Source organism: Gopherus flavomarginatus, chromosome 10 (genome assembly GCF_025201925.1).
Source record: "Gopherus flavomarginatus isolate rGopFla2 chromosome 10, rGopFla2.mat.asm, whole genome shotgun sequence".
In the NCBI taxonomy this organism is placed as follows: Eukaryota; Metazoa; Chordata; order Testudines; family Testudinidae; genus Gopherus; species Gopherus flavomarginatus.
Window position 1 is genome coordinate 38,241,658 of NC_066626.1, and position 26,791 is coordinate 38,268,448.

Genomic DNA, 26,791 nt, shown 5'->3' on the forward strand with positions numbered 1-26,791 from the left:
GCTGCCATTCAGTGATTGCTTAATCTACCACAGAGAGATACTGGTCTTTTTAACTAGGTTGTCTAAGTGCTCTCAAGATTGAAATAACTAAATAAAAAGGTGATAGTTTTGATATAAAATCTAATTTTGATTTTTGATAACCTCCTGCAAGTCTTTCTGACTTAGATTTGATTGAAACTATTCACTGTATAGGTAACACTGACAGTGTATTTTTTTTTTAAAGTGACACACTAGATTAATTCTATTTCTAATGCATAGCCCCAGCTTTTTATTCCCCCCGCCCCCCATGCCTCTTAGCTATTGTTGTCACCCACCATCTTTTCTCTGGCAGAGAGAGCATGCTGGTCAACACTTTCATGACCAGTCCTATAACTACTACACGTCCGCTGGCAAAGCTTACCCACAGAGAAATTTTCCCCCTCTACACTGCAATTATATTCCTTATGGATAAATTCTATAAATTCATTTATAGAGGGGTTAAAACAACAAGCTTCCATAGAAATGACTTGTGACCAATACCGCAAACACATGGAATATCCAAAGACCATTGGATCATCTTGATACATATTTTATATATCTTTGTGAGCCAGAGATTGTACTCAGCTCCTTGTGGTGGAGTTACAGGGTTTCCTGCAGGAACTAAAAATAACTGGGGAGGGGGTGTAGTTGATGTAATTCCCATGACATGTTACAATCCTCCACCCCCACCTCCCAGGGGAAGATTGCACCTGCTGGTTTGACCTGGTTAGAGAAGCCTAGCAAACAAAGAAATTAAGACTGTATAGAGGGACCACTGTGACACTGGGGGAGAGGTCACACACACACACACAAACTAAGAACTTACTGAAATGAGGCTGTGACACAGAGGGACAGGCCCTGCAAAGAGGGCCTGAGGTACTTTGCAACCTGCCAGGATCTCCATGTGGAAGACTGGTGACGTGCTGTCACCTAGGCATGTGTATAAGTGGTTTATTGTTTTTAAGAGGTTCTCTCTCTAATGGTTTTGTTTTGAATAAATAATACTTTGCTTTAAGAAGGCTGAGTAGTCACTGGTTAACCCCGTCCTTGCCCCTGAGAGTACAGCACGGCAGGCGCTGAACTGAACTCAGACCCGCTGCGATAATCACAGTGAATTGCAGTCTCTTCTGCTCCAGACTGTAGATTTAGTCATGAGACTCAGCCCCAAGAAATGTGACTGCTAGAGGCCTGAGGCATATGAGGGGTTCTGTCAACGAGGCCATAAAAGGATCAGAGGTGCAGTTATCCCAGCACTGTGATATTACTTGTTCAAAAATAGTATTGAATTTCATCATCCCAACTGTAGAATTCTATTGGTTGGTTTAAAATTTCTAGATAAAAGCTGAATTCTTCTTTATTAAGGGATGACCCAGAGGCGTTGAAGCTATAGAAAAACTCCCATGGATCAGGGCTCTTAAATGCTATAACTTTTTCATAAGAGATTCTCTTCCAGCAAATCATAACTTTTCCATAGAATCTTACATGCCACATTTTGTAGAAGATTTGTTGCAAATGTAGAACAATGGTTGCAATTATGATATATATGGCCATATTTTAATCAGATAATGTCACAGCAGATACCTCCCAGTAGCCTGGATTTAGGCACCAGACTCCATGAGGGGGAGGAACTTGGCACACACCCCTCATCAGCCTCTCCAATCACTAGTTTAGGTCCCTCCGTGGCTAGTGTGCGGGCTTTTGTGGATCACATTTTTAGGTGTCTCTCCCTCCCTGTTTATTGTATAGGGAGCTACGGTTCTTAACTCAGGCTTTGTGCATTGCAGCATGTTCCTGTGATTTTCTAGTGCCTAAAAGTAAGGCGCTGCAATGCCTAAATCCCTTTGTAGATCCAGATGTTAATTCCTTCCTTTTCTTCCCCACAGCAACATACATTAGTTTATCCTGGCTCTTCCTCCACCCTCCTGATAATTGTCTGGATGTGTTGTGGTTTTGAATGCATTCATTGTTCAAAATTATTCACCACATAATTTCCACAGACAGTTCTTGGTCTGTAGTTTGTTAGAACAGTGGTCTCCAAACTTCTTTGATAACGCACCCCTATCAGTAAAAAAATTTTGAGCATGCACCCGCTGCCGCGCCAGCTCTACCATTTTTGCCAAAGCAAATTTTAAAAAAAAGGAAGAAAGAAAGAAAAACGCCGCTCAGACTCCCCCCGTGCACCCTCTGGGGTGCGCGCACCCCACTTTGGACACCACTGTGTTAGAGAGCTGTTTATTGTGAATATTTGGTACTCAACATAGGAGATGTTTACATCTGACATACAGAGTATGTAATAGGTTTGTTCCCTGATAACTGTGACTCAGTGAGTCAGGTTTTTGGAGCAAATACTCATTTACACATTCAAATTTTACTTTCCCCTGGATGTTCTCCAATAGTTACTTAAAATTCACTGTTTCCATGGTACTTCTTTGCTGGTAAACTTGCTTGCTAGAATATTCACAGAAAGTGAACACAACTGAAGGGAATTGGTTTAGTACTCCAAACAAATATTCCTTGATTAATTAGTTGCTCATCTCTAGTGTATTCTCTAGTAAAAAGTGACTTGACTTGTTATAGTAGGAGGCACAGCCAACAGTCATCACATAAAACATGCTTATATATTAGGAACACTGGCCTAGAGTCAGTGATCTGAACAAGAAACTTATTTCAGTAAGTTTTGGAATGAATGTCATTATTTTAATTTCCTAACGTTGCATGCATGCAGTCTAGTTGCAGACTATTATCTGACAATAAAGTATGTGATCGCATACATACTTGCTTCCAAATGGACTAATGACTTTGTACATAATTCTAATGCTCCTAAGAGAGATCTAGAGAAGGAAAGCGGTGTTGCACTTTGTTGGCTTGAACAATGAAGAACTCTGACATGATTTTTTTCTAAAGAGATACAGTACAAATCCAGAGGTATAACTAAAACTAAACTAGTAATATTTGCCCAGCATGAGCCGGACATTTGTGAATGTACAGAAACTAGAAGAGGAAAGGAAAATTTTCTGCTGATGACAGTGAGAACTTAGTGTTCTTAAATGTCAGACAATATTGTAAACAAGGAAGTTAAAGGTTCCTTCAGAGACATGGTAACAGAGGAAAGTCTGTATTTTCTAGTGAACAATGTAGAGGAAATGGTGACAATTTTTTACTTGTACTTTGTGCTGTTCTAAAAGTAACAGTACATTTCAGTTATATAGTAGTTGTCATCTGGAGATCTCAGAGCTTTTTAGAAATAATGGCTTGCAGCAACCCTGTTAGGTTGATACATATTATTAACCCTATTTTACAGATAAGGAAATTAATGTACAGGAGGGTTAAGTGACTTGACCATGGTCACAAAGCAAGTTAGCAGCAGAGCTGGGAACAGAAACCACAATTACTGACTCCTTCATCATATATCCTAACCACTAATATTTATTTCCTCATTCTGTGTATAAGGAAAATAATAGCTCTGATTGTGGTCTTAAAATATAACTATTTTGGACTAAAGATTTTGCCTTAAATCAGGTGGTTGTGGTCTCAGCAGATGTATGTTCTGGCTTCACTGAGGTCAATGAATATCTGAGGTACAGTCAGTGCAGCTGTGCTAATTTTAACTCACTGAAGACCTGGCCCAAAGACTTTACACACAGTAAATGAGCTTTAAATATCTTTTCCCACAAAAGACAAGTTTAGTCTGGCACAACCGTGTTCCAGATAAAAGCCTGTAATACTCTAACTATATTTTTCTAGTGGTCAGGTGAATACACCCCATTGGGCTTCTAAATCAAATTTATATAAAAACATAAAGGTAGCTGCTCTGACTGCATTGGCCTGATTCATGATTTCATTGCTCGGTGCTCCTAACAAATCTAATGAAATGAAAAGCATTTGCTAAAGTTAGATATAAATTGATTTTGCTTTGGTTTCTCTTTATATATTTTAGATTGCAGCAAAATAAGCTAAAGGCACTAGGTTTAATGATATCTAATTTTATTTTTGGGATCCAAAAAACATGGCTCAATAGGAAAATCATTCTGAATCAAACAGATTATTCTATTTAGCATGTTTCCAGTTGCTTGCTGCAATAAGTTTTGTGCTCCTGACAGTAACCTGTGGGAGCCCAAATGAGTGAAATTTGTTCAGATGTTAGAGATTATACAGAACAAAATCTTTAATCAACAAACATGGAAGCCCCTGGGCTTTTCCTGTATTTATTTCCCCTCTTTATTTCCCTCTTCATTTTATGTACATGCATGACTAATAGGTCTATATAATATAGTTGTCTTCCTTACAACATTAAGGTAGAGACAGTCCTTTTCATACTGTAATCCAAAGACATGTAGTTTTGTACACTCTAGTCAGATTCTTTAATACACATCCTCAGGGCCGGCTTTAGGAACTGTGGGGCCTGATTCGAATACCTGGTGGCGGTCCGGGTCTTCGGCGGCATTTCCCTTGCTCCAGGTCTTCCACAGATTACCCGCCACCGAAATGCTGCCAAAGACCCGGACCGCCGCCAGGTGAGTAAAAAAAAAAAAAATCAAAAAATTAAAAAGATGCCTAAGCTGCAGGGCCTGATTCTGGGGAATCGGCCTAAAGCCAGTCCTGCACATCCTACATAATATTTATCATATATTGTGTAACTAATGTTGCATTAATATAGCTTCTGCATTTAAGAAGCATTTCATACACAGGGGCCAGAAGATTAAAAAGATGACTGCACTGCAACTTTAATGGCCAATTGGAGCTGTATCAGGGATAGAGAGCAGGGGAGATACAATGGAGGGGCTGGGAGAGGGGAATTCACATAGCATTCTCTAGCTGTCCTGCTCATGCCTGCTTCCTGACCAGTGCACCACACCGCCAGCATTTAGCTCAAAAGCTCTGTTAGCTGTTTCTGTTAGCTCTGTGGCTGTGTCCTGGCTTGCTGCTGCTTCTCTCTGAGACCTCCACCAAATATCCATCATAACCCATGTGCCCATAGGGTTCAGTTTTTGATCAGTCTTGCCTGTGCCTTTATTTTGGGCAGCAATATGTGCCTGTGATTTGGGGGCTTCTATTGTTTCAGCTCTTTGGTTCCATAAAGAAGCTTATTGTTTCTTACATTTATCCTGAATGAAGGACAACAGTTTGACCTACCAGCTTCAATGAGAATTAACCCAACCCATAATATAATTTTGCTATTTACTTAGTACATGATTGCAGTGAGGTAACATTGTACATGCATAAATAAAACTGTTCATATCAAACTTTGAAAGATTTAAATAGTATTGCGTCATTCCTTTTTGCATTATTATTTATATACTCAGAGTTCCAGCTGACAGGCTAGGAAACTAAACCTGAAAGCATCCACTTATTTTACAGTTTAAAATATAATCATACTTTGTGTTACTTGAAAACAAAACATGTCATCTGTAGATGCACAAGTGAACAGATTCAGCTACTAAGCCAAATCAGTGTGGTTTTTGTTACCCAGGTGAGAATAAGTAGTGTTTTGCCAATTTTAGTAAAAAAGGGATCTTATGTTCTTGCCTGGAAAAGAGAGTTCTTCCATTTTGAAAATGGGAAATGCCCCTAACTTCATTAGCATCAAGGATGGGACAGGAAGGCAGCTCCATTAGCATACAGAATGGAGAACAGAGATTCCAAGGCAAGAACCGCACTGAACTCCGGGACCAGAAAAGCAGGGAAGCACTGCATGATGGGGGTTCTCTGCTCCAGAGGTTAATGAACCCATGCCTGCACACACCCAGCTCAGTAATTATCAGACCAATTCCAGTAATAAATCCTTTACTGATATCCAGAATACTGAAGCTGCCTAATTGCATTGTGAGCTCCCTGGCAGGAACACCGCCCATAGCCAGGAATGATCAGCTCCTATTGCCTAGCCTGAACAAAACAACTTTGGTATATTCCCTTGAGCCATCAGTTTACCTATAAACAAATCTAGTGTTCTCCCTTGAACCATTGTTCTTTCCCTACAAAAACCCCTACCCATGCTTAAGTAAGTGCTCTGATGCCTGGATCCAAAATCTGCATCAGTTCCATTGGGACTTCATCTTCTCCTGACCGATTGTGCTGGGAGCTCTGCCTGCCTCCAGCACTCTGGACCCTTAGCTACTGCCACCACCTGGGAACGCTGACCGGTTCAAGCTTCATGGAGTGGTGAGAACCCAACACTCTCTCACTCTCTCCCCAGCCCCCCTGCCCCCCGGTATAGCTTTCTAACCCTGACTTGTGTGATCAGTTATAGTTTTCCAAACCTCACTTTTATATCAGATTTAAGCTAGATTTAATATTGTAACTGTTTTGTTTGGTTGGTTCTCCTTGTATAGTTATTACCTGGCAATAAATAACTTTTAAGGTTAAGCTGGTTGCTTCCCTCCCTCTCTGTCCTTCTCTTTTGTGTTTTTGGCTTCCCCATTCGCTCTGCAGCAACACTCCACTTACCTAAGCTAAAGATCCCTGTAGTGGCCAAAAATCCTGCGGGGTTTGCTTATCAAGTGGGTTACTACCAGAACAACTGTAACGTGAAAGTGGGGATAAGGGACATGCTGAACCTGTGGCATCTGAAGGTGGCAGCTTGGAGGTGTTGGACCCATCCTGCTGAATCCAGGGACATACAAGTGGCCAGCTACTTGGCCTGGTCTGCTCAGATGTGCTCTGTTAATGTGTGTGTGCACGCTCATCTGATTCTGCGGCTGGAGGAACCCAGCCCTGGGAAACGTAGGTCCTGCAGAATAGCTCCATTGGGAGGGAACTTGCAAAAGGGAGAAGTAGAGCTGTGTATAAGAACACTAGTGAACAAGCAGTACGTTGATAGAATTACAGAACCACACCCACTGCAGAAGAGTAACCCTAATAAATGAGCATACCCCAAGGTAATGGGCAAATCTAGTAACACCGAGTAGCTGGCTGGGTGCACAGAGGGGAGCAAGCTGTTTCACAAAAAGTAACTTGCTCCCTCCCTCAGAGGGAGCAAAAAATGTCACTGATTAATTGAGGCAAACTACATATAACGGATAAGAATGACCTTGTTTATGCAACTAATTCTCCGTGTAAGGGTTTGGGTTTTTTTATACCAAAAACCAGTGCCATAGAGAGGTTTGGGGGTGCCCAGGGCAAAATCTGAAACTGGTGCTCCCCACCCTTTCAAAATTACCACTGAAAGGACCCACTGTGTGGTGGATGGTTGAAGAGCAAGCCTGCCCCACATTCACCTCTAGGGGCGGCTCTAGGCACCAGCGCACCAAGCACGTGCCTGAAGCGGCAAGCCACAGGGGGTGGCCTGCCGGTCACTGTGAGAACGGCAGTCAGGCTGCCTTCGGCAGCATGCCTACGGGAGGTCTGCCGGTCCCGTGGTTTGGGCGGCAATTCGGCGGCAGGTACGCTGAAGGCGCGGGACCGGCGGACCTTCCATAGGCATGCCGCTGAATCCGTGTTACCAGCGGACCTCCCGCAGGCAAGCCACTGAAAGTTGGGGCGGCAAAATACATAGAGCCTCCCCTGTTCACCTCCCAGCAGTTGCTCCTGTCCCTCTGGGCTGGGCCCAACTCCCTGTTCCAGGCCTGGCAACCTGGCACACAGGGTCACTCAAATTTGGTGCAACTGCCCCTCTGTCATGATGGAGGGGTGGGGCAAGTGGTGAAGCAACCCCATCACAATGCCACTCGGTTTGGGGGCCTCTCAAGGTAAACTGCCTCTGCCCTCTCCCCCACACCAAGTGGCCCTGCCAGGAACATTGTGTGGCTAACAGGATGCATATATGACTTAATTTGAGGTCCAAAATATAGTCCAGTATGATATGCAGTATTAAAATGAAGAATGCAGTGTATTTACTAGATATAAGATTAACATCCCTTAAAATTTGCACTGCGACAGTTCACTATTTGTATATCTCCAAGTTTGTAACTCATAATATTGCTTACAATGCTGTTCTCACGGAGACTTCACCCAGCCATTTGTTTGGAGCTGTTTTTCCCCCATGCTGTTCACAAAATTACCCTGAAGAAAGAAAGGGAGACAAAGAGCTTCATCAGAAGGTGTTGTAAAACCCACATCATAGCCAGTTTCTGAGAAAGGAGAGAAAAAGAGCTGTGTTAAATGTTATCAAGGGCTGCTGCTTCTGAACTCCTAACTCAGGCAAAACTTCACAATGGGAGAGTTCTTTGAGAACTTAGAGAAATACAGTGTGAATTTACACCAATACTGAAAAAGGCTTTTTAAATTAAGATTTTTACCTCATAGAAATGATTATTTATCACCATTATGCAATAACGAAGACTTTTGAAAATTGTTAATGTTATCATGGTACTCGAACCAGTAATGCCTCTGTGATGATGGGACATTTAGAAGGCATTTGCATGATTAATTACAATCTAAGGAAAGTCTTTTAACCATGAAAAAGTGACTGGGGATGAAAGTTGATATACAAAATTTGTTTTTAACCAAACCAAATGTAAAACAGTTTTAATTGCCTGTGGCATTTTTAGATTTAGAGTTTCAAAAGTGTACTGTAACCTTCCTTCACTTTTACTTTTTTTGAGCCAAGTTATTGACAACCACCCTGTCAAGTTATATCAGTGGGGACACTTCAGAATTTCTTGAGAAATCAAATGTAAGACTAAGCAGTTCCACCATGTTAGTGGCCTGATGCAAAGCCTATTGAAATAAATGAAAAGACTCCCACAGATTTCAGTGGTCTTTTGAGCAATCCCCAAGGATACAAGAGGCAATCAAGAGATGCCAATGTGCATTTATTGATATTTTATAAATAATTTTTAAAAAATGTAATCAGTCCTTTAAAAAAAAATTAAAATAAAGCAGGAGACATTGTTGGCCACACTCATAAATGGCTTAATGGCAGAGCTAATTTTGTTGAGGAGCACTCAAGCTGATTTTCAGTTCCCTTTCCTTGGGAGTTATTCACTGCAGGATGGGTTAGGCTCTGTGTCTGGGTGTGTATTGGGGTAATACTGTGACTGGTAAGAAGTCCCAAGCTCCCATCTGCTATTCTCCCTCAGCCTAAACTTCCCTGGCATCAGCACTGCCTCAAAGAAGTGCCACCCCTCAGCTCATGGCAATTACCCTCTGACCTATTGCACAGACATATAATGTTGATAGGCTACCCAGCAGAACAGCATCCCAGCCCTCCCACAACAGACATTGTCCCTCTCTAGGGTCCAGACAACAATTCTTTATTCCCAGGGCCAGCTCCAGGTTTTTTGCTGCCTCAAGCAAAAAAACAAACAAACACAACCTCCGAGAGCACAACTGCCGAAGCAAAAAAAAAAAAAAATCTCCCGGAATGCCGCCCCTGGAATTGTGCCACCCCAAGCATGTGCTTGGTTTGCTGGTGCCTAAAGCTGGTCCTGTTTATCCCTACTCCTGCCGGGTGGAGAAGTGAACAGCAGTCCTTGGGCTGGAGTGGTTAAACACCTTCCCCCTTCATAAAGAAGTAAGGGTTGGCTCACAAAAAATTTTTCTGCTGCTCCCAGGGGTTTCTAGCACCAAGTCTCATCAGACTAGGGCTGGGAGAGCCTCTTCGTAAGAAGCTTTCTTCACTCCCAGAGGATGGGAGGCAGGCGTTTCAGTGGGCAGAAGGACCAGCCACTCCACCATTTGGATCCAGCAGTGGCAGCAGTTTTAGACTTCATGAACAGAAGCCACCACATTTCTTCCTATGTTTGGAGAATCCCAGCAGCAGCTCCTTTTATCCCCATGGCCTAACACACTTGGAACCACGGTGTTCATTAGAACAGCGGTTCTCAAACTATCAGAGGGGTTCTTGAACTGTGGGTCAGGACCCTATTTTAATGGGGTCACCAGGCTTGGCATTAAGACTTGCTGGGGCCAAAGTCTGAGCCCCACTGCCCAGGGCCAAAGCTGAAGTCCGAGGGGTTCAGCCCTCAGTGGTGGGTGTCAAGTTACAGGCCCCCTGCCTGGGGTTGAAGCCCTTGGGCTTTGGCTTTGACCCCCTGCTCCGGGCGGTGGGGCTTTGACTTTGGCCCCCATGCAGGGTGGTGAGGCTCAGGAAGGCTCAGGCTTCAGTCCCCCCTCCTAAGGTCATTTAGTAATTTTTCTTCTCAGAAAGGGGTTGCGATGCAATGAAGTTTGAGAACCGCAGCGTTAGAACACCCCTATACACATGCATCTTCCACAGCAGCTGTATGGTTATATATACCAGCAGTGGAATGTTTACCTGCTAAATACATTTTTTTAGGGACAGCATTTTCAAAAAGAAATCCTTTCTTTCTTAGGTCTAGACAGAATACAGAAAGAGTTAAGATACAAAGTGTTTTTAACCAACAATTTAAGGCCTAAGTTAACTGTGCATTGTCTCTTTAATATGCAATACGAGTCACATATTCAGGTTAGCTTGTGCTCAGTACTCAAGCCTGGATTTAAGTTTTCCTTTCTGAGGACCCAATTCTGCAGGTGCTGAACTCTCTCCATTCCCATTAGCTTCAGAATTCCCTTTTGATGCTGCTGTAAAGTGGAAATGGAAACATGTAGCAATTGTCTGAATTAGTACCAACAGTTTTCTCCAAGGAAGTGGTTTTGTATCTGATCAAAAGAAAACATAAATTTCCTTTCTACTGAGGCCTACTTAAGATTCTGGGCAGCGCATTAGGTTTTATGCAATTTTTTTTTTTTTTTTTTGCTATTTGAATGACCATGTCCTGATGACTGGCTAGAATATTTAATATTAGTGGCGTGCTGAAAATTTGAGAGCCATGTCAGGCATAGTACAGAGACATTTGAGAGGCAGGAAATGTCAAACTACGTCTGTCCTACAAACTGCAGGGTTTTACAGAAGTATTGTAAATATTTACGCCCAGATTCTTCTGAATGGTATTTGGTGCAGAGATTCAATACATTTTAATATCAATTCCACAAAAGTCATACTGATAAGGCCAAAGCTGTTGAAAAGATCTTTAAAGCAATCAACCAACTTTCTACATTAAAGATAAAACTAAAGCTAGATTGTTACAAAAGGTTATATTCTTCTCTAAGTCACACTCATGTAAATTCAGACTAAAAAATCAGTAGAGGCATTCCAGATTTACACTGTGAGCAACATTTGGCTCATATTCCTTCATGCTGCTGTCCTTTTGACCAAGACTATGCTCAAAGTGAGTAAATATGGAAGTAATGTCCTATAACTTATAGAATATGTTGTATTGTTAATCCGCTGTCTTTTGATATTGACTAATTGATGCACCATTCTCATTTTTTATAATGGTTGTCTGGTAAATGGAAAAAGATTATGTCTTTCAAAGACTTATTTAACCAAAGAAACAATAAATGCCATTTTCTTCTGTTTTTCTTTTGTGTAAGAAATTGTGTTGACCCAGGTTAGTCTTCTCCTTTCCCTGTTTCAACCTAAAATAGATAGATTTTGTGGCTACTATTCTTGTGGACAAGCAAATACTAGTTTATTGCTTTAAGGATATTCACCTATCCAGCAGAGATGCTCTTGCCCTTTTTGCATTTTGGAATTGAATGACATGTCCCAAGGATTGTATTCTTTCACATATGTTCCACATAGCTTTAACTTTAATGTAAGAAGCCTCACAATATGCTTTTCCAGTTTAAATTTCAAAATACCCTTTCTCTGTTTCTCCAACACTTACCCATGTTGGGCTTTACTAAAGTTGTGCATACTTGTTTTCATGTCCCTGTTATTGTGAGTTGTTTCCGATTGCATAGTCTGGCCAACTAGAATGTAAGTTGGTGTTGTTGTATACAAGAAATATTAGCAGTATGTTATGATGCTGCACGTTAAAAGGTGTTTTGACTATATTAATTAGTCTATTGGTTAAAATTTAGTCAAGTAATAGCCCTAGAGAAGTGGTTCTCAGACTTTTGTACTGGTGACCCCTTTCACATACAAAGCCTCTGAGTACTTATAAGTGAAAAACATTTATTAATATATTTAACACCATCATAAATGCTGGAGGCAAAGTGGGGCTTGGAGTGGAGGCTGACAGCTTGCGACCCCCCATGAAATGATCTTGAGACCCCCTGAGGGGTCCCAACCCCCAGTTTGAGAACCCCTGCCCTAGAGTATGTACCTTTGATTTATGGACAAGAAGTGAAACAATCAAAATTATAATAAATACATGGGCAAAACTGCAATATTTAGGAACTGCTATGAGAAGTTTTCCTAACTACACTGAATTGCCAAAAGACTGAAGTCCTACCATTGATTTGTCATCCTAAAAAATGGAAAGGAGAATAGAGACAGCTTTCTCTGGGGAAATGAATGAAGCATAGACCCAAGTGCCAACAGCAAGAAGTGCAATGACATACTGTGACAGTGACATTTGTCACATTAATACTAAATACCTCTGAGCTCAAAATAGACAAGTGTAGAACACCAATGGCAAGTTTCACAGTGTCCATAGGCAAGCCAACAAAATAACAGGAATATATTTCCAAAAGATACAACATATGATTATATTTTACCAGAGGGGCACATGATTACACAATAAAATACTTAAATGGTCAATAATGTCAGTAGAGACAGATAAGACTGTAAAAGATTAATAGAAAAAATGGTGAAATGTAAATTATGAACCAGGTGGTCCTTTACCTGGGTTATGCCTGTGTATGGAAAAAGAAACTCCATAAGATAACCCCTCAATAAATTTCCTAAATATTCTTCTGTTTGTTGGTGAGGTTAGCTACTGCAGAAGAAGCACCTGGACTACTTTGATTGGCAAGAAGTAGCATCAAGGAAATGTCAAAGGACTTTGGTACTTTCTAAATCTCCTGGATTTTACTTTAACCACCTTCTGAATAGGAATTCTTGCTTGCATATGACAGCATCTGCTCCTACTCAGAATTGTTTTGTCATGAGAAAGAAAGGAGAAGAAAAATGCAGCAAAATCCACACTGGGTCAATGCTACAAAAAGTGTGTTAGTCAATAGAGCTACACCAATTTACACCAGCTAAAGATCTACCCAGGAATCCTGGGTTGCTTAATTATTACACCAAGCTTGCACTGTTCCTTTAGCAATTTGAGCTGGAAGTGAAGACTTTAATGCCATTTACTTCAGTTGGAGTTGAGGGTGTTTAGCACCTTGCAGAAGGCTCTCAGCACCTCATAGGCTTGGCCCGACGTGCCGTCTGTTCCAGATGAGCTATGTCACTAATAATTCCTTAGAAACAATCTGCTCCACTTTGTATTTAGCTGTGACACTCTGAGTACCTTTCACAGACCTGAAGAAGAGTTCTGTGTAAGCGCAAAAGCTTGTCTCTTTCACCAACAGAAGTTGGTCCAATAAAAAAATATTACCTCACCCCTCTTGTCTCTCTGTTAACTAAAGACGCCAGATTCCTGGTCAAACAATAATTTTCTCTTTATAAAGCACAAGGTGTCTTTTGAAACTTACATGAGAAGAATCTGAACAGAAAGTTATATCAACATGATCTCAGTGTAGACCAGGGGTGGGCAAACTTTTTGGTCCGAGGGCCACATCTGGATGGGGAAATTGCATGCAGGGCCATGAATGTAGGGCTGGGGCAAGGGGTTGGAGTGCGGGAGGGAGTGCAGGGTGTGGAAGGGTGTGCGATGTGCAGGAAGGGGCTCTGGGCAGGGGTTTGGGGTGCAGGATGAGGTGCAGAGTGCGAGAGGGGGCTCAGGGCAGAGGGTTGGGGTGCAGAGTGCGGGAGGGGGCTCAGGGCAGGCTCAAGGTAGGTGGTTAGGATGCAGGAAGGGTGCAGGGTATCTTGTGGGTCGTACCAGTTTTCTCTCTCTGATGGATGGAGATTATGGTTATGAGAATGTTCTTGTTTCCTTCATGTTCATATTTCTTCAAAAGACTTGTCTGGAGGTAGTGAGTCTGATTAAGAACCTTCATGTCACATTTGACTGTAACCTTTTAATGAAGAGCTAGGGTTGTTATAAATAGGATTGGTACACTATTTATTATAAAGGTTGTCAGAATTTTCTCCCATAGGTAAAACAACTTATACTTAATTTGGAAATGACTTAACCATTTTGGATGAAATTCCTCGCCCCCTCCAAAAAAAAAAATTAGCCTCAGACAGACATCTGCATGGGAAATTTCAATCCAAACAGTTAGTGATTGGCAAAGTTATGAGCAACTGAAAAAGATCATTGTCAGAGAGTGAGAAGTGTCAGGCTACCTTTAGAATAGGCAGCAACACTAGTCTGTATTTATGTGCTTACACTAACGGTTGTGCATATGATGACCCTTTTCTTGCGATGACCTCAGAGAAGCAACATATACCTTTATTACTTGATTAATATAGTTCACTTTTAGCAGGACTTCCTGCAGGGTTTCTCCAGAGCTTGGAATTAGTTCAGACTGCAGAAGTACATCAGAAATACATCTGCTCACTGGCTTGATCAGCTATGCTCATATTAAGCCAACTCTGCAGTTTTTCATAGGCTGACTATAAAGTGAGCAGGCTTTCATTTCACCCTGTTTTATAAGCCTTTAATGGTACATTGAACCTCATGCTGACTGACACCACTTTCAATTTTAGGTTGGGCTGTAATTATGTCTTTCCTGTGATGGGCCCTAGGATGTCACACCTGTTCCATCCTTGACAGCCCTCTCAGTCTGGCCTTCTTCATTTCTACTCTTCACAACTTTTCTTCCCCAAATTTATTTTTAAGTGACCACTGTTGTCCCTTTGTATCCTCTACCTCGTGAGACACCCTGATTTTATGTTTCATTTTGAATTATTGTCTAGCAACCTAAAGGAATTGATGGGCCAGATTCATTTAAATAAAATTATTAGAGATTCAAGTCATGCAACATTTCCATTGACATTAGTAGGAATTTTGCTTGAGTAGACTACAGGATTTGGCAACTAAGTATTAATAGAGGTGAGTGGTTTTCCCCTGTTCTCTCAACACTTCCACAAGTGTGTTTTGGCCTGGGAGAGTGCAATAGACATATTTTCATATTTCAGATTTATCTGAAACAAAGTTTATTATGAGGCTCCCTTTGGAAGGTCACATGCAGATTATTGTCCCCTCCTTCACACTAAGTGCTAAACACAAGGAAATATTTAAGTATTAAATATGTCTGATAAAGTGTAGCTAAAATAGGTTTACTAAATCCACGTTTTGTGAGTGTGTGTGTTTATATGACAAAAGAATGCACAATATGTCTCATCTAGATTTTTCAAGCATCTGCTTTGGTGATATCAGATCTGAGTAATACTTAACATAAAAGTGACTGAAGTCAGAAACAGGTTAAACAGAGAACTGAAATACGAAGAGAAGATGAGTATAGTTCTAATTATATAAAAAACAACTTCATTGTTATAAATCAGACCTCACCAGGATTTTTTTTTAGTCGCTCCTATTTCAAGACTTTAGTATGTGTAAGAAAAGATGCAGGTTCAGATTCTGTTCTTTACCACCTGGAGGGGCACCACCGAAAGTCCAGGCCAGGGGCAGGCTGTGACTTTAAGGCACATTTGTGCCCTGCTGATTCTAGGTTGTGCAGGGGCTGTAACAGCCCTTGCATTACATAGGCAGACCAGGGATCTCTGTGCTATGGCACTGCTCCCTATTCCACCTCCAGCAGTCTTCCAACAGCAGGGTTCATGGGGATGGGGTCCAGCATAAGTATCTGACCTTTCAACTTTTTACAGGAGTTGTTTTCTACTACAGAATGGTGTGGGGATCTGGCTGGTGAAGAGACTATCTAGTCCCCTTGTGTGGGGGCAATCACATGAGGCAGACCAACACTTGGCCTATTATGGTGAAATTCTCGCTGGCCTCATGCAGGCTGTTTACAGTCCCTACAAGCTGCCAAATTTCAGATTGTATTGTCTTTTCCTTGTCTCTGAAGCACCATGTACTTTTATAGCACTGTATAAATAACAACATGAATTTTAAAAACCTCATAGGCAATGGACTAATCAAGCCATGTACTGCTCTTGATCTGTACAGCTCTCACTGATGTCAGGAGAGGTACGTGTATGGATTTAGAGTTCATAGAATGTCCACAGAATATAAGGGTTCAAATCTTTAATTAGCTTGGAAAAATCTCTGGTTTTGGCAAATGTTTCTGTGAAGTGCAAATTGCTGTTATGCTTTGATTTGATCAGAGACATGGATATAAGAATTGCCAGACACAGTACAGATGCCAGAATGTAATGTGATTTGGGTGAGTGTTCACACTTAACCATATTATAATTGATTTTGGTCTGTAGATTCTTGAATTTAATAAAACATTTATTTATTCCACCTATTTTTAAGAACATAGGAAGTGTTTAAATGGTATCGCTGAGTCTGCTTTTTGAGTCAGGATGAGTAAAAACCAAATTTATAGTGGTGTTGTAGCCGTGCTGGTCCCAGGGTATTAAAGAGACAAGGTGAGTGAGGTAGTATCTGTTATTCGACCAACTCTTGTTGGTGAAAGAGACAAGCTTTCTAGCTCCACCTCTCAGCAGATTAGCTAGATCAGCATATTACTAAGATTGCATTATTTTTACAAAATATGCTATCATGCATGTACTGATGCCACTATGCCGTACCATTATAAATCATTAAAACCAAGCTTCAGTTGCAAAAATAAATGAACAAAGTACATTTTGTAAACGTATCTCATTGGATTTTTTTAATAGTATATTTATTTGTTTTCTGAACAATGTGTACAGTTCAACCATTTGTAGTGGGTTTCCTAGTCATTTGGTGCAAATTAGATAGGGTAAGAAATTACCCCCAGAAGGAATTACCTTTCATGTTGCTAGTACTTCTTCAAATTGAAAAAATGCTTGCTGATTGTGCCTTGGATTGATAATTGGATGTAGCAAGGATGGGTAACTTCATCTGTTGTGGAATTGTTTATATAATAAGCTGCATTTTCCCCATGAATTTCACACTGATGTTCAGTCCATTGGCATGACTATAGGCCATAGCTATGCCTTGCCACTTATTGCACCTTCAAGCACAGACAGAATATATTTTCCTTATTCGAGCTTTGGACTTGTTAGCAGCAGCTCCTTTAAGAGTTTTAATGTCAGATATGAGCTGATAGAGTTTCTTGTGCAATAAAACCTTAGTGTTTGGTAAAACATTCACAGACCCAGATTGCGACAGTTGAGTTCCCTCAGCCGGTTTTGCAGAAGGAACAGCAGAGAGAGTACAGGAAAAGAGCTCCTTCTTAAAATGTTCCTGTGTCACACTGAGGCAAATTAAAATGAACTTGTCATTTTTCTCTGTGTTCTTTCCCATCATTGCTGCTTTTGACAACATATCTATGACCAAGCATAAGACTTTTCCTTTCTGTTCAGTCTGCTCTTCCTGCCTTGTTTGTTTAGTTATGCTATAATTCAATATTTTGTTATTGGATCACCACTTCATGCTGGAGAATTCAGATGTCAAAAACAGTGGATTGTGACATCACTGAAGTGTTTAGTGCTGTTTATTATAAACAAAGACACTTATATTTAAGGAAAAACCTTTTTAGTAACTAGAATGCTTTACAGTTAAATAGATTCTGGCGAAGCACGATGCAATATTCTTTTACATTGATGTGCCAGAGGATCTTTTATTACTCACTCATCAGTCAAAAAAAAAAATTCAAATTCATGGTGACATTTCTTCAACTATTCACTTACATTCTCTTTTGGGAGTAAAACTACTGAAGGATCTGGTATACTATCAAGTCTTCACAATAATTGGCTAAAATGTACAAGGGCAATCAGCACACCATTGTATATTTGTATAGAGCCAATTGTCATAGTGTCTAGCTTCTGTAATGGGGTACTTCTGAATGTTACCTGTCTGTTAAAGGGTCACAGAGTGCATCAGAAAACAGGTGTTTTGATATTGCAGTTGTGATTGCATATTTAATTTATTTGAAGCCAAAATGTGATAACTTTGTTCTACTCCACTCTATGATTTTGCAATAGAAGAGCCTTTTTAAAATGTCAATAACCACTAGTGATGTGTCAATTACTGTATTACAGTTTTGCCAGAGTCTGTTTAAGCAGCAGTTTAGAAAAGACAAAATAGGAGTGGGAACTGATTTTTGTTTTGCCAAACACTCTATTTAAAAGTGGCATAGTTGCTTTAAATCACTGGTGGTTCTTCTCCATATGATATAGAATTCTATCGCTTAATTGTGAACTTTTATTCACTCATTTTATTCTTTATTATAAAGTTTTCAATACCATTGCACTGCATCTTGTGTAGTCATCTATAGATGTGCAAAGTGGGTGTAAAACACCATTTTTCTGAGCTAGTAGCATTTTATATACCAACTTTTCACAGGTGCAAATGATTATACACAAGGCGCACAGCCATGGAAAATAAGGCCTGCTGAGTGGTTGTCCATCTCACCAGATGGTAATTTGTTATGCTTGAAAATACATGATGTGTCTTCTTTTACAACTCCCATCACCCTGGTGTCTGAATACCTTGGTCTAGAATAGAAGTTTTGCTCCTGACTCTAATGGGTGCAGGACTAGGTTCCAAACTGATTCTAAAAGTTATCTTGAAATAGGTTAAAAGTTGTCAAATCTCATGAATGCATCAGGTCAGAATTTTTCTTGCAGGCAATTTTTTTCTATCCAGATCCCTTCCCTGACTATGGTGTTCAGTGATGCATCACTAGTAACCAAGTTTTCTATTTTTTTTTAAACAAAAACTAGACAGAGAGATGTAAAATTCTTCCAGTGCAGTGTTTGTTAATAAAAATTGAAAGTCTCATTCTTTTCCCTCTGGTAGGGAGGAGGAGTCTCTTTAAGCTCCCTCCAGACCCCGCTTCAGGTCCTTATATAGCCTGTCTCTCCCCACTCTGGCAAACACCTAATGGGTTCTTGGAGCAAACAAAAGAGAAGTCCTCTCTCCTCGTTCTTCCCTTATGGCAGAGGGGCATCTGTGGGAAAATAAAGAGAAGGGTCTACTTCCAGCCCCTCCCTGTGGGGCATACTGCTCAGAGGCTGGGTCATGCAGCTTCTGGAGCAGTGAGACTTGTTGCTGTCTCCCTATTGTAGAGCCTGTCTCTGCTATCTGAGGCACGGCTGACTTCTTCCAGTTCACCACTCCTTTCTGTGGCAGGTTTTCCTTTTCAAGCGCCCCTCTGTTCAGGCATAAAAAGCCTCTGTGTCAGTGTGAGGGCATGCCCCTTCATACCCACTCCCTTTGGTCTCTTTGGCACTTTCATGCATTACAGTTGTGTTTTTACTTTTACTTTTCATTTTGAATGGACTTTCCCACTGATCATAAGCATTCAAACTTACCAATTTGGATTTTTTTAATGTAGAAAAGAATGCTAAAATTGACACATTTGAAGATTGTCAATGGGAAGGCAACAATTGCTCTAAAGAGCAAATATAGCTTCTGTCTAAAATGCATCATTTTAGTTTAAGGAGAAACACTATAAGAAAGAACAAAAGTAGAGTCTTTGAGAGAGAACAGTGTGTGTGTGTGTGTGTGTATGTCTCCTCTGTTGCAGGCTGCAGTAACTATGAGAACAAAATGATTACTTTAAAGGTGAAAAAGAAAACAAAGACATCACAGTTTCATAGCTGCTACACACCAAAGCAACTCTATGTTTTCAGGAGATACTCTCAGAATTCTCATCTTTGTACAAAGGCCAAGCATAATGGAATGCTAAATTGTACTATGCTGTTCAGCCACTTGGTGGCATTGTATAAAATACCTTATTTAAACGAACCTCAGCATCCCTGGCAGAGCATTAAAGGATCTTACGATGAACACATCTGATGTGCATAAGCAAGTACTATGACTAGTCTGTACAGGAAGTACATGACACCAAGTAAATGGACAGGGTGGAACCAACACAATGGTAAGGGAAGTATCAATCAAATCAGTAGGGTTCATCCCATTGATTACTAGGAAGTTTCCTGAAATTTTGGAATTGATCAGATATGGTCTTTACAGACAAACAAAGAAATTCCATTGAGTTAAGTGTTATGCCTCACTTTGCTCATTCAACAACCGCACAAAAGGTTGTTCTTGGCATAATACCAACCAGGTTAAGCAGCAACAGTTCTGTAAATATCACTGGACCTGAGGCTTCCATCTGTGCTAGGGTACCTATTACTAATGCATTATGGGAGCTCACCTAGGCCTCCATGATTTTAACCTTGCTTTCCAAGATAGTGTTATTTTTATTTGTGCTTTGTTTTGTAAACAAAGTAGATATAATGCCATTCACATATAAGTCTGATTGGATGTAGAAAACCAAACTATTGTGATCAGTGATGTTTATTTTTGTATTAATCTCATCAGTTATTCCTTCCAAGCATGTCAAGATAGACCGATGATAGATTTTTTTCTGTCTAGCCCTGATCTCTTCCAATATCCCTCTAGTCATCTGATTGCCTTCTTCCTCTCCCTCAGCATCACTTTCAGACCCAAGGGGTTAGTCCTGGTACAGGTTTGAGTGCCCTCAGCTCTAATGGATTTTGACTTGGGGAAACTCCAGAACATTCAAGATTTTAATACAGTCTCCACCTGAAGACAGATTTCCACACTTGCTGAGAATCCTGCAACGAATGTGTCAGAATAATATCAATGATCCTCACCAGCTGAATCCATAAATCCAAATAGTTTTTAGTCTGATTTGGTTTGGGGGCTAATATTTGGAATAGTTCTTTCCCTCTAATCTCTAGGGACCATTCACAGATAATTTGCTTTGTTTTTAGTTATATAATAGAAGACTTTAAGGGTGCAGAGCACTTCCTGAGAGTTGCCAAGTGTCCTCAGACACATACTAAATACCTAAAATTTCTCTTTGAAACAGGTGATGCAGATGTACCTCCCATTTTGTGGAATTGCCATATCTAACGCCCAGTTATTTGCTGCTTCAAGGAAGGAATATGACAGAAGCAGAGTAAGTAGAAGGCAGCCCGTTGGACAGCTATCAAATACTGTCACATCCCTCTTTCCTTCAAATTCCAGAACAGATGGTTTTAAGGAACCAGTTATGTTTTATTTCAAAATAATCCAGAGAGAACCTTTTAAGTGGATGGTGAATGTCCTTTAGGCTACAGGCTTAGATGGGTGGATAAATTTGCTTTTGATGTTAAATGTTTGTTTCCTGATGACAATTTCAAGTTTATCGTGCTAAGATAGGTGTGTTTAGAACCCATCCTGCAGAATAGAATTAGTTACATTTCCACAGATTCAGATCTTTTAAAAATTCCAGATCCTCAAACATCCTGGATTTGTAATATTTCATTTGTCTACAAGAGTGAGTTATACAGGGTACCCCAAAGAAGTACAACCACAACCTTAAAGCCACACCATTATGCATTCTGTACATACCACATATATTTAGAAATAAGATCATGGAAGTGTTCTAGAGAGGTTTTTTTAATTGGTTGGTTTTTTTTAAATCTCTCCTGCGAAGCTAAACTCCTTGTGTTCAATATTTTCATTGAGTTTAATGGGGACAAGATTTCACCCTATGTGTCCAACTAGTCATAATCTGTAAGGAGAGGGAAATTATAGTAAACAAGTATTAAAACCTTTAAACGTTACCTTAGCTTTTGTATATATAACAATGTAATCATAAGTATCTTGGTATCTAACAGGACCAGACACCTTTGCTTTATGTCCCATTGGGAAGCTAGGAGTCTCCCCTTTCCAATAGTTTAGAGCTCTAGGTTGTAGGTCATGAGGTCTTTACCCCTGTACAGATCTGAGTATGAACCACTGCAATTCTGGGAGAGAGCGGGAGAAGGAGACATTTTTGTGGAAGTTTTTTTAACAATATGGTGACTGAAGCTGCTCAGGGATTTAGCATTAAAGAATTAATTGTAAATAGCTAACTAAACTTACGGAGGAGAGATTGAGGAGGAATTGCCAAGAGCTGTCTTTTGCTCTGTGGGACTTTATTAGTGGTAAAAAATCCAATCTTTTATTTTGAGACGTGAGTTGATAGAAGCCAAATCCTCTGTCATTAAACCTTATTTTCTCTTGAAACTAAACACTGATGGTGAAGTTTCCTTTTCATAGAAGCATGCTGACATTTCTGATGAAGTTGTGGCACAAAGAATTAAACAAAATAAAACATCTGAAATCATCAGATCACTCTGAAGGGAAACCCTTTAAGTGTTGATAATGGACTCTGGAGGAAGCCTCATTTTAATGTCTTAGCCAGATGGGTAGTTTTAAACAGGAAAATATTACTGTGATTTTTCATGGCTCTTAAATACCTATCTTCCCTCCCCAAAATGCTTCACACTCACTCTTCATTAAAATATGCCAATTTCTGGAGATTGAGCATCTTAGGGAATTGCCCTGGAGAGATAGATCCTTCCCTTTCTTGATCACTATTTCAACCTTAAGTCAGTATTAACAAAATCCATTGCCATTTGGCTGCTCTATGGTGACCTGCATTCAGTGACACTGTAGAGTTGCAGGATGAGCACAGAACAATGGAATGTTGGTTTATACAGTTGCTATTTTACACACTCATGAGTTATTGTTTTAAAACTACTTGGTAGATTATGTTTTCGTGGCTAGTTTACTTTCCTTGAGACATTCCTTATTATATCCATTTCAAGTTGGCTCACATTTGGGGCCTGTCATCCCAGTTGTGGCTGTATGTATTATCTGAAGAAAAGTTTTGTGGAAGTTGCTTGATAAAATGTACATGGACATTCAAACAAGCTCATTTTGATATCATCCTGGTTGTCAGTTTGAACTGCTTTATCATTTTTTTTAGATGAGATTCAATTAAGCTGAAGTAATTAAGTTGTCTTGTAAATATAGACCTTAATTTGGTTTGGCAGTACAGCAAACCCTGAATAAGCCAACACAGAGAAGCTTGTATGGTTCAGATTGTAATCTATGTAAATCAAGATTTTCCCCATTTGGACCTAGTTTTCTTATTAGCATGGCTCAGACTACTAATTTTTTTTATATATATTTGGTGATATGGAGACACTTTAATGCAAGTGCTGTATGCAGTGGCACAAAACAATGGGCCAAATTCATCTCTACTATAACTTAAGCGACTTCATAGGTGCTGGAACTAGGAGTTCTGGGGGTGCTGCCGCACCTCTTGGCTTGAAGTGGTTTCCATTATATATAGGGTTTACTGTTTGGTTCAGTGCATCATAGCACCCCACTGTAAAAATTGTTCCAACACCCTGGGCTAATTTATACTAAAAAGAATTTGGCCCATTATATTTAAAATAGAAAAGAAAACTACATTTAAAAATATTTTCAACTCATGGTTAAGCTGTACATTTAAATTTGGGCTTTTATCTGTCAGATTTACTCTTAAGGTGCAAATATAAGTTAAGTAGTAAATGTTGCCTGTGAAGGAAAGAACTATTGTGTTTGTGCCTTTTTTATTTATTTATTTATTTGCCATCTCATGTAGTATGAGAAAGGTCTGACAGCTTTTTAAAATTAAAATATATATATATATTTTTTTCTTGTTTTACAAATGAGTACCAGAGCTTGGGGTCCAAGCCCAAGCCCAGCAGTCTACACAGTAATGAAACAGCCCTGGAGCACAAGCTCTGTGAGACTTTTTATTACTGACCTTGGCACAAAAAGTGGGAATGTGCTAATAAAGTTTGCAGATGACACAAAGCTGGGAGGTGTTGCTAACACAGACAAGAACCGGGATATCATACAGGAAGATCTGGATGACCTTGTAAACTGGAGTAATAGTAATAAGGTGAAATTGAATAGTGAAAAGTGCAATGTCATACATTTAGGGATTAATAACAAGAATTTTAGTTATAAATTGGGGACACATCAGTTGGAAGTTACAGAGGAGGAGAAGGACCTTGGAGTATTGGTTGATCACAGGATGACTATGAGCCGCCAATATGATATGGCCTTTAAAAAAGCTAATGCGGTTTTAGGATGCATCAGGCGAGGTATTTCCAGCAAAGATAAGGAGGTGTTAGCACCGTAATACAAGGCACTGGTGAGACTTCATCTGGAATACTGTGTGCAGTTCTGGTTTCCGATGTTTAAGAAGGATGAATTCAAACTGGAGCAGGTACATAGAAGGGCTACTAGGATGATCCGAGGAATGGAAAAACCTGTCTTATGAAAGGAGATTGAAAGAGCTTGGCTTGTTTAGCCTGGCCAAAAGAAGGTTGAGGGGTGATAGGATTAAACTAAATTAGTTTCTAAACTGATATAGTGAAATTAGAGCTCAAGCTGTGTGTAGACCACCTTAAGTGTGATCAGAATCTGCCTCTTTGTGAAAGATTTAACGTTCTTGTGCCTTCAAATGAGGGCTGAGAAAGTTCCTGCTGCAATCCTCTAGTCCCTCCCACAAAAACAGGGAAGGCGAGGCTGGATATTCCTGATATGTCTAGAAAAAAACTAGCAAACAAAACAAAACACATTTCAGATCTCCTTTGCACATCATAATGAAGAGAAAGAATGTAAACATAAGGGGCTAAATCTCCAGCTAGTGTAAATCAGCACACTGCCACTTCAAGGGAGCTATGCCTACCTGTACCAGCTGAGGATCTGATCCAATGTTTTTTCCCAGTTTGCAGATCACCTTCAAATACCTCCCTATCTTCAGTGGAAAATGTTCATGTGGAATGTTTTTGCATGTCTGGTACCTTTTCATTAGATCTTATGTCTATTTTGAATTGAGAAAATGGGTTCATTCTTACTTGAAAAGGTTTATGAAAGTTGATTTTAAAATCAGGATCAGCGTGACTGTCTAATGTAAAAATATTTACATGTCTTGTCTCTCTAGACATCTCATGTCCTGTGTTTGAAATTGCAATACAGTTTTTAAAATAAATGAATAAAGCAGGATTATTATTATTATTATAGACAACATCATAATATTCTAAAACAAATCTTGGCCACCCAACCATAGGTCAGCACATGCGGACGTGTTATTAAATCATGAAGCATATTAACCTTGGTAGCTAAATACTCCTATGAAACTTTGAAACACTCTCTCTTCTTGTATCCAATACAAAATCCATTGAAGTGAATGGAAAAAATCCCATGGACTGCAATAGAGTTGGATTGTGCCTTATGTAGGACCAAACTCAGCCATCATCATTCAGTTCGTACTCTTTTTTCAAGAACTCCTCCCATTGATTCAATTGGCGCTAAAATCAGTAAAAATTTTGCTTGAATGAAGACATCAGGGGAGTTACTCTAGATTTTCGTCAACGTAATGAGATCAGAATCAGACGCAAAGAGTGCACATCTGTACAAGTAAATCATTTAATTATTGTTTCTACAACCAAAGTAATAATTTCCTGTCCTCTTACGCAGGCTTTGTTGGAGGTAGTTAATGACCTCTTTGAGGAACAGACAGACTTAGAGAAAATTGTTAAGAAAATCATGCATCGAGCCCAGACTCTGTTGAAGTGTGAACGATGCTCAGTTTTACTCCTGGAAGACATTGAATCACCAGTAAGTGGTCCTTCAAATTTTAGAGAAGGTCTAATACATGAGTGGTATAATGTCTGTTTTATTATGGTGAGGCTTTTACATATAAAATGTAAGTACAATATTGCACAGTGAATGTTTTTCAATATATAGTTCTTAGTTTAAGTAATATAGACTTTATATTTATATTTATTTTTGTCAAGGCAAAACCACACCATCTGTTTATAGTCCCTTTTGCTCACCTAAAGATATTTACTGTAGTCACTCCAAGTTCTTTATGGAATTGACTTCAAGAGGAGTGATCCAGTTGTAGTTATATAGTCCTTACTTGCCTGTTTGTTGTTTGGTTTTTTTGTTTTTTTTTTTTGAGACTCTGGTCCCTGTGTGATGGTAGTAGCATTTAACTGAGAAGCAAACTGCCATTCTGGTGTGGCTATAAAAACAATTAAGATGGATTAAAAACATTTGTCTTCTGTTTTCTTTTTCTCCACAATGCAATTGCTCTAAGGAAAAAAAATCTGTCTTTGTTGTATCATCTTCCTGAAACTCACTGCTAAAATTGTCATTTTTGAAAATTTCTTACTGAGTTGGTGCTTGAAAGCAGCCTTAATATACAGAACCAGTTCCAGAGAACCATATGCCAGTTATTTAATGTGCATCTTTTGGAACCTTCTGCATGCATTTCAGCAAATAGTCACTAAATGCCTTTGTAACTATTTTTGTAGTTTTGCATCTTTTATTTTTGTTCAAAGGTAAATTCAGAAATATTTCCCTGAATCCTTAAGTATTTTCTGTTCAGACAGACAACATTTTGGTTTCATGTAAAAATTCTTTTTTGGAGGGGGAAGGGAGCATGTGTGTGTGAACATTTAATCACATAATCATGTTGCTGTTGCCCTGAGGCTACAGTGTTCTACACCTCTTTTGCATCCCTCCTGTCTGGGGTTGCTCCATCTCCACTCTCTCCTGTTCTCTTTTCTCCCATCCACATTTTCCCCTGTATAGAAAAGTGGGAGACGGACAGTGCAGCTAGGCTGTGTCCTCTTTTCACACACACCCAGTGGAACAGCACTGGATCTGTTGAGTTTGGGGACTTTGGCAGGACTGGCCCCTATGTTTTCTAAACTTTTCATTTGACTGGCAGTTTCTGGAATTGTAAGTGGGGTAAGAGTTAAAGATACATGTTTCTTTCTGAGCCCATCTGTAAATGTATTATTAATTATTATTGTTATTACTGTGATTTTGGAAAATAGCCTGTTGGATGGGATACATGCCATCGTGTTCTTTCAGGGATGTGAGCTGCAGATAAACTCCTGGCAAACATTCAAATTTGTGTCACTGGAGATGGCATTAATTGTAGCTGGGAACAGCCCATGGTAATACAATGTGGGTATTACTTATAAAAAACA

At 39.8% G+C, this 26,791-nt stretch overlaps 1 protein-coding gene across 2 annotated transcripts in view; it reads left to right on the plus strand.

Annotated features, from left to right (window-relative positions):
• Positions 1 to 26,791, plus strand: part of PDE11A (phosphodiesterase 11A) — a 218,185-nt gene that overhangs the window by 86,907 nt on the left and 104,487 nt on the right. For both annotated transcript variants that reach the window (XM_050969014.1, XM_050969012.1), the window contains exons 3-4: positions 20,785 to 20,874; positions 25,266 to 25,406. In XM_050969014.1, coding sequence (XP_050824971.1) covers positions 20,785 to 20,874; positions 25,266 to 25,406 — 231 coding nt within the window. The remainder of the gene's footprint in view (positions 1 to 20,784; positions 20,875 to 25,265; positions 25,407 to 26,791) is intronic.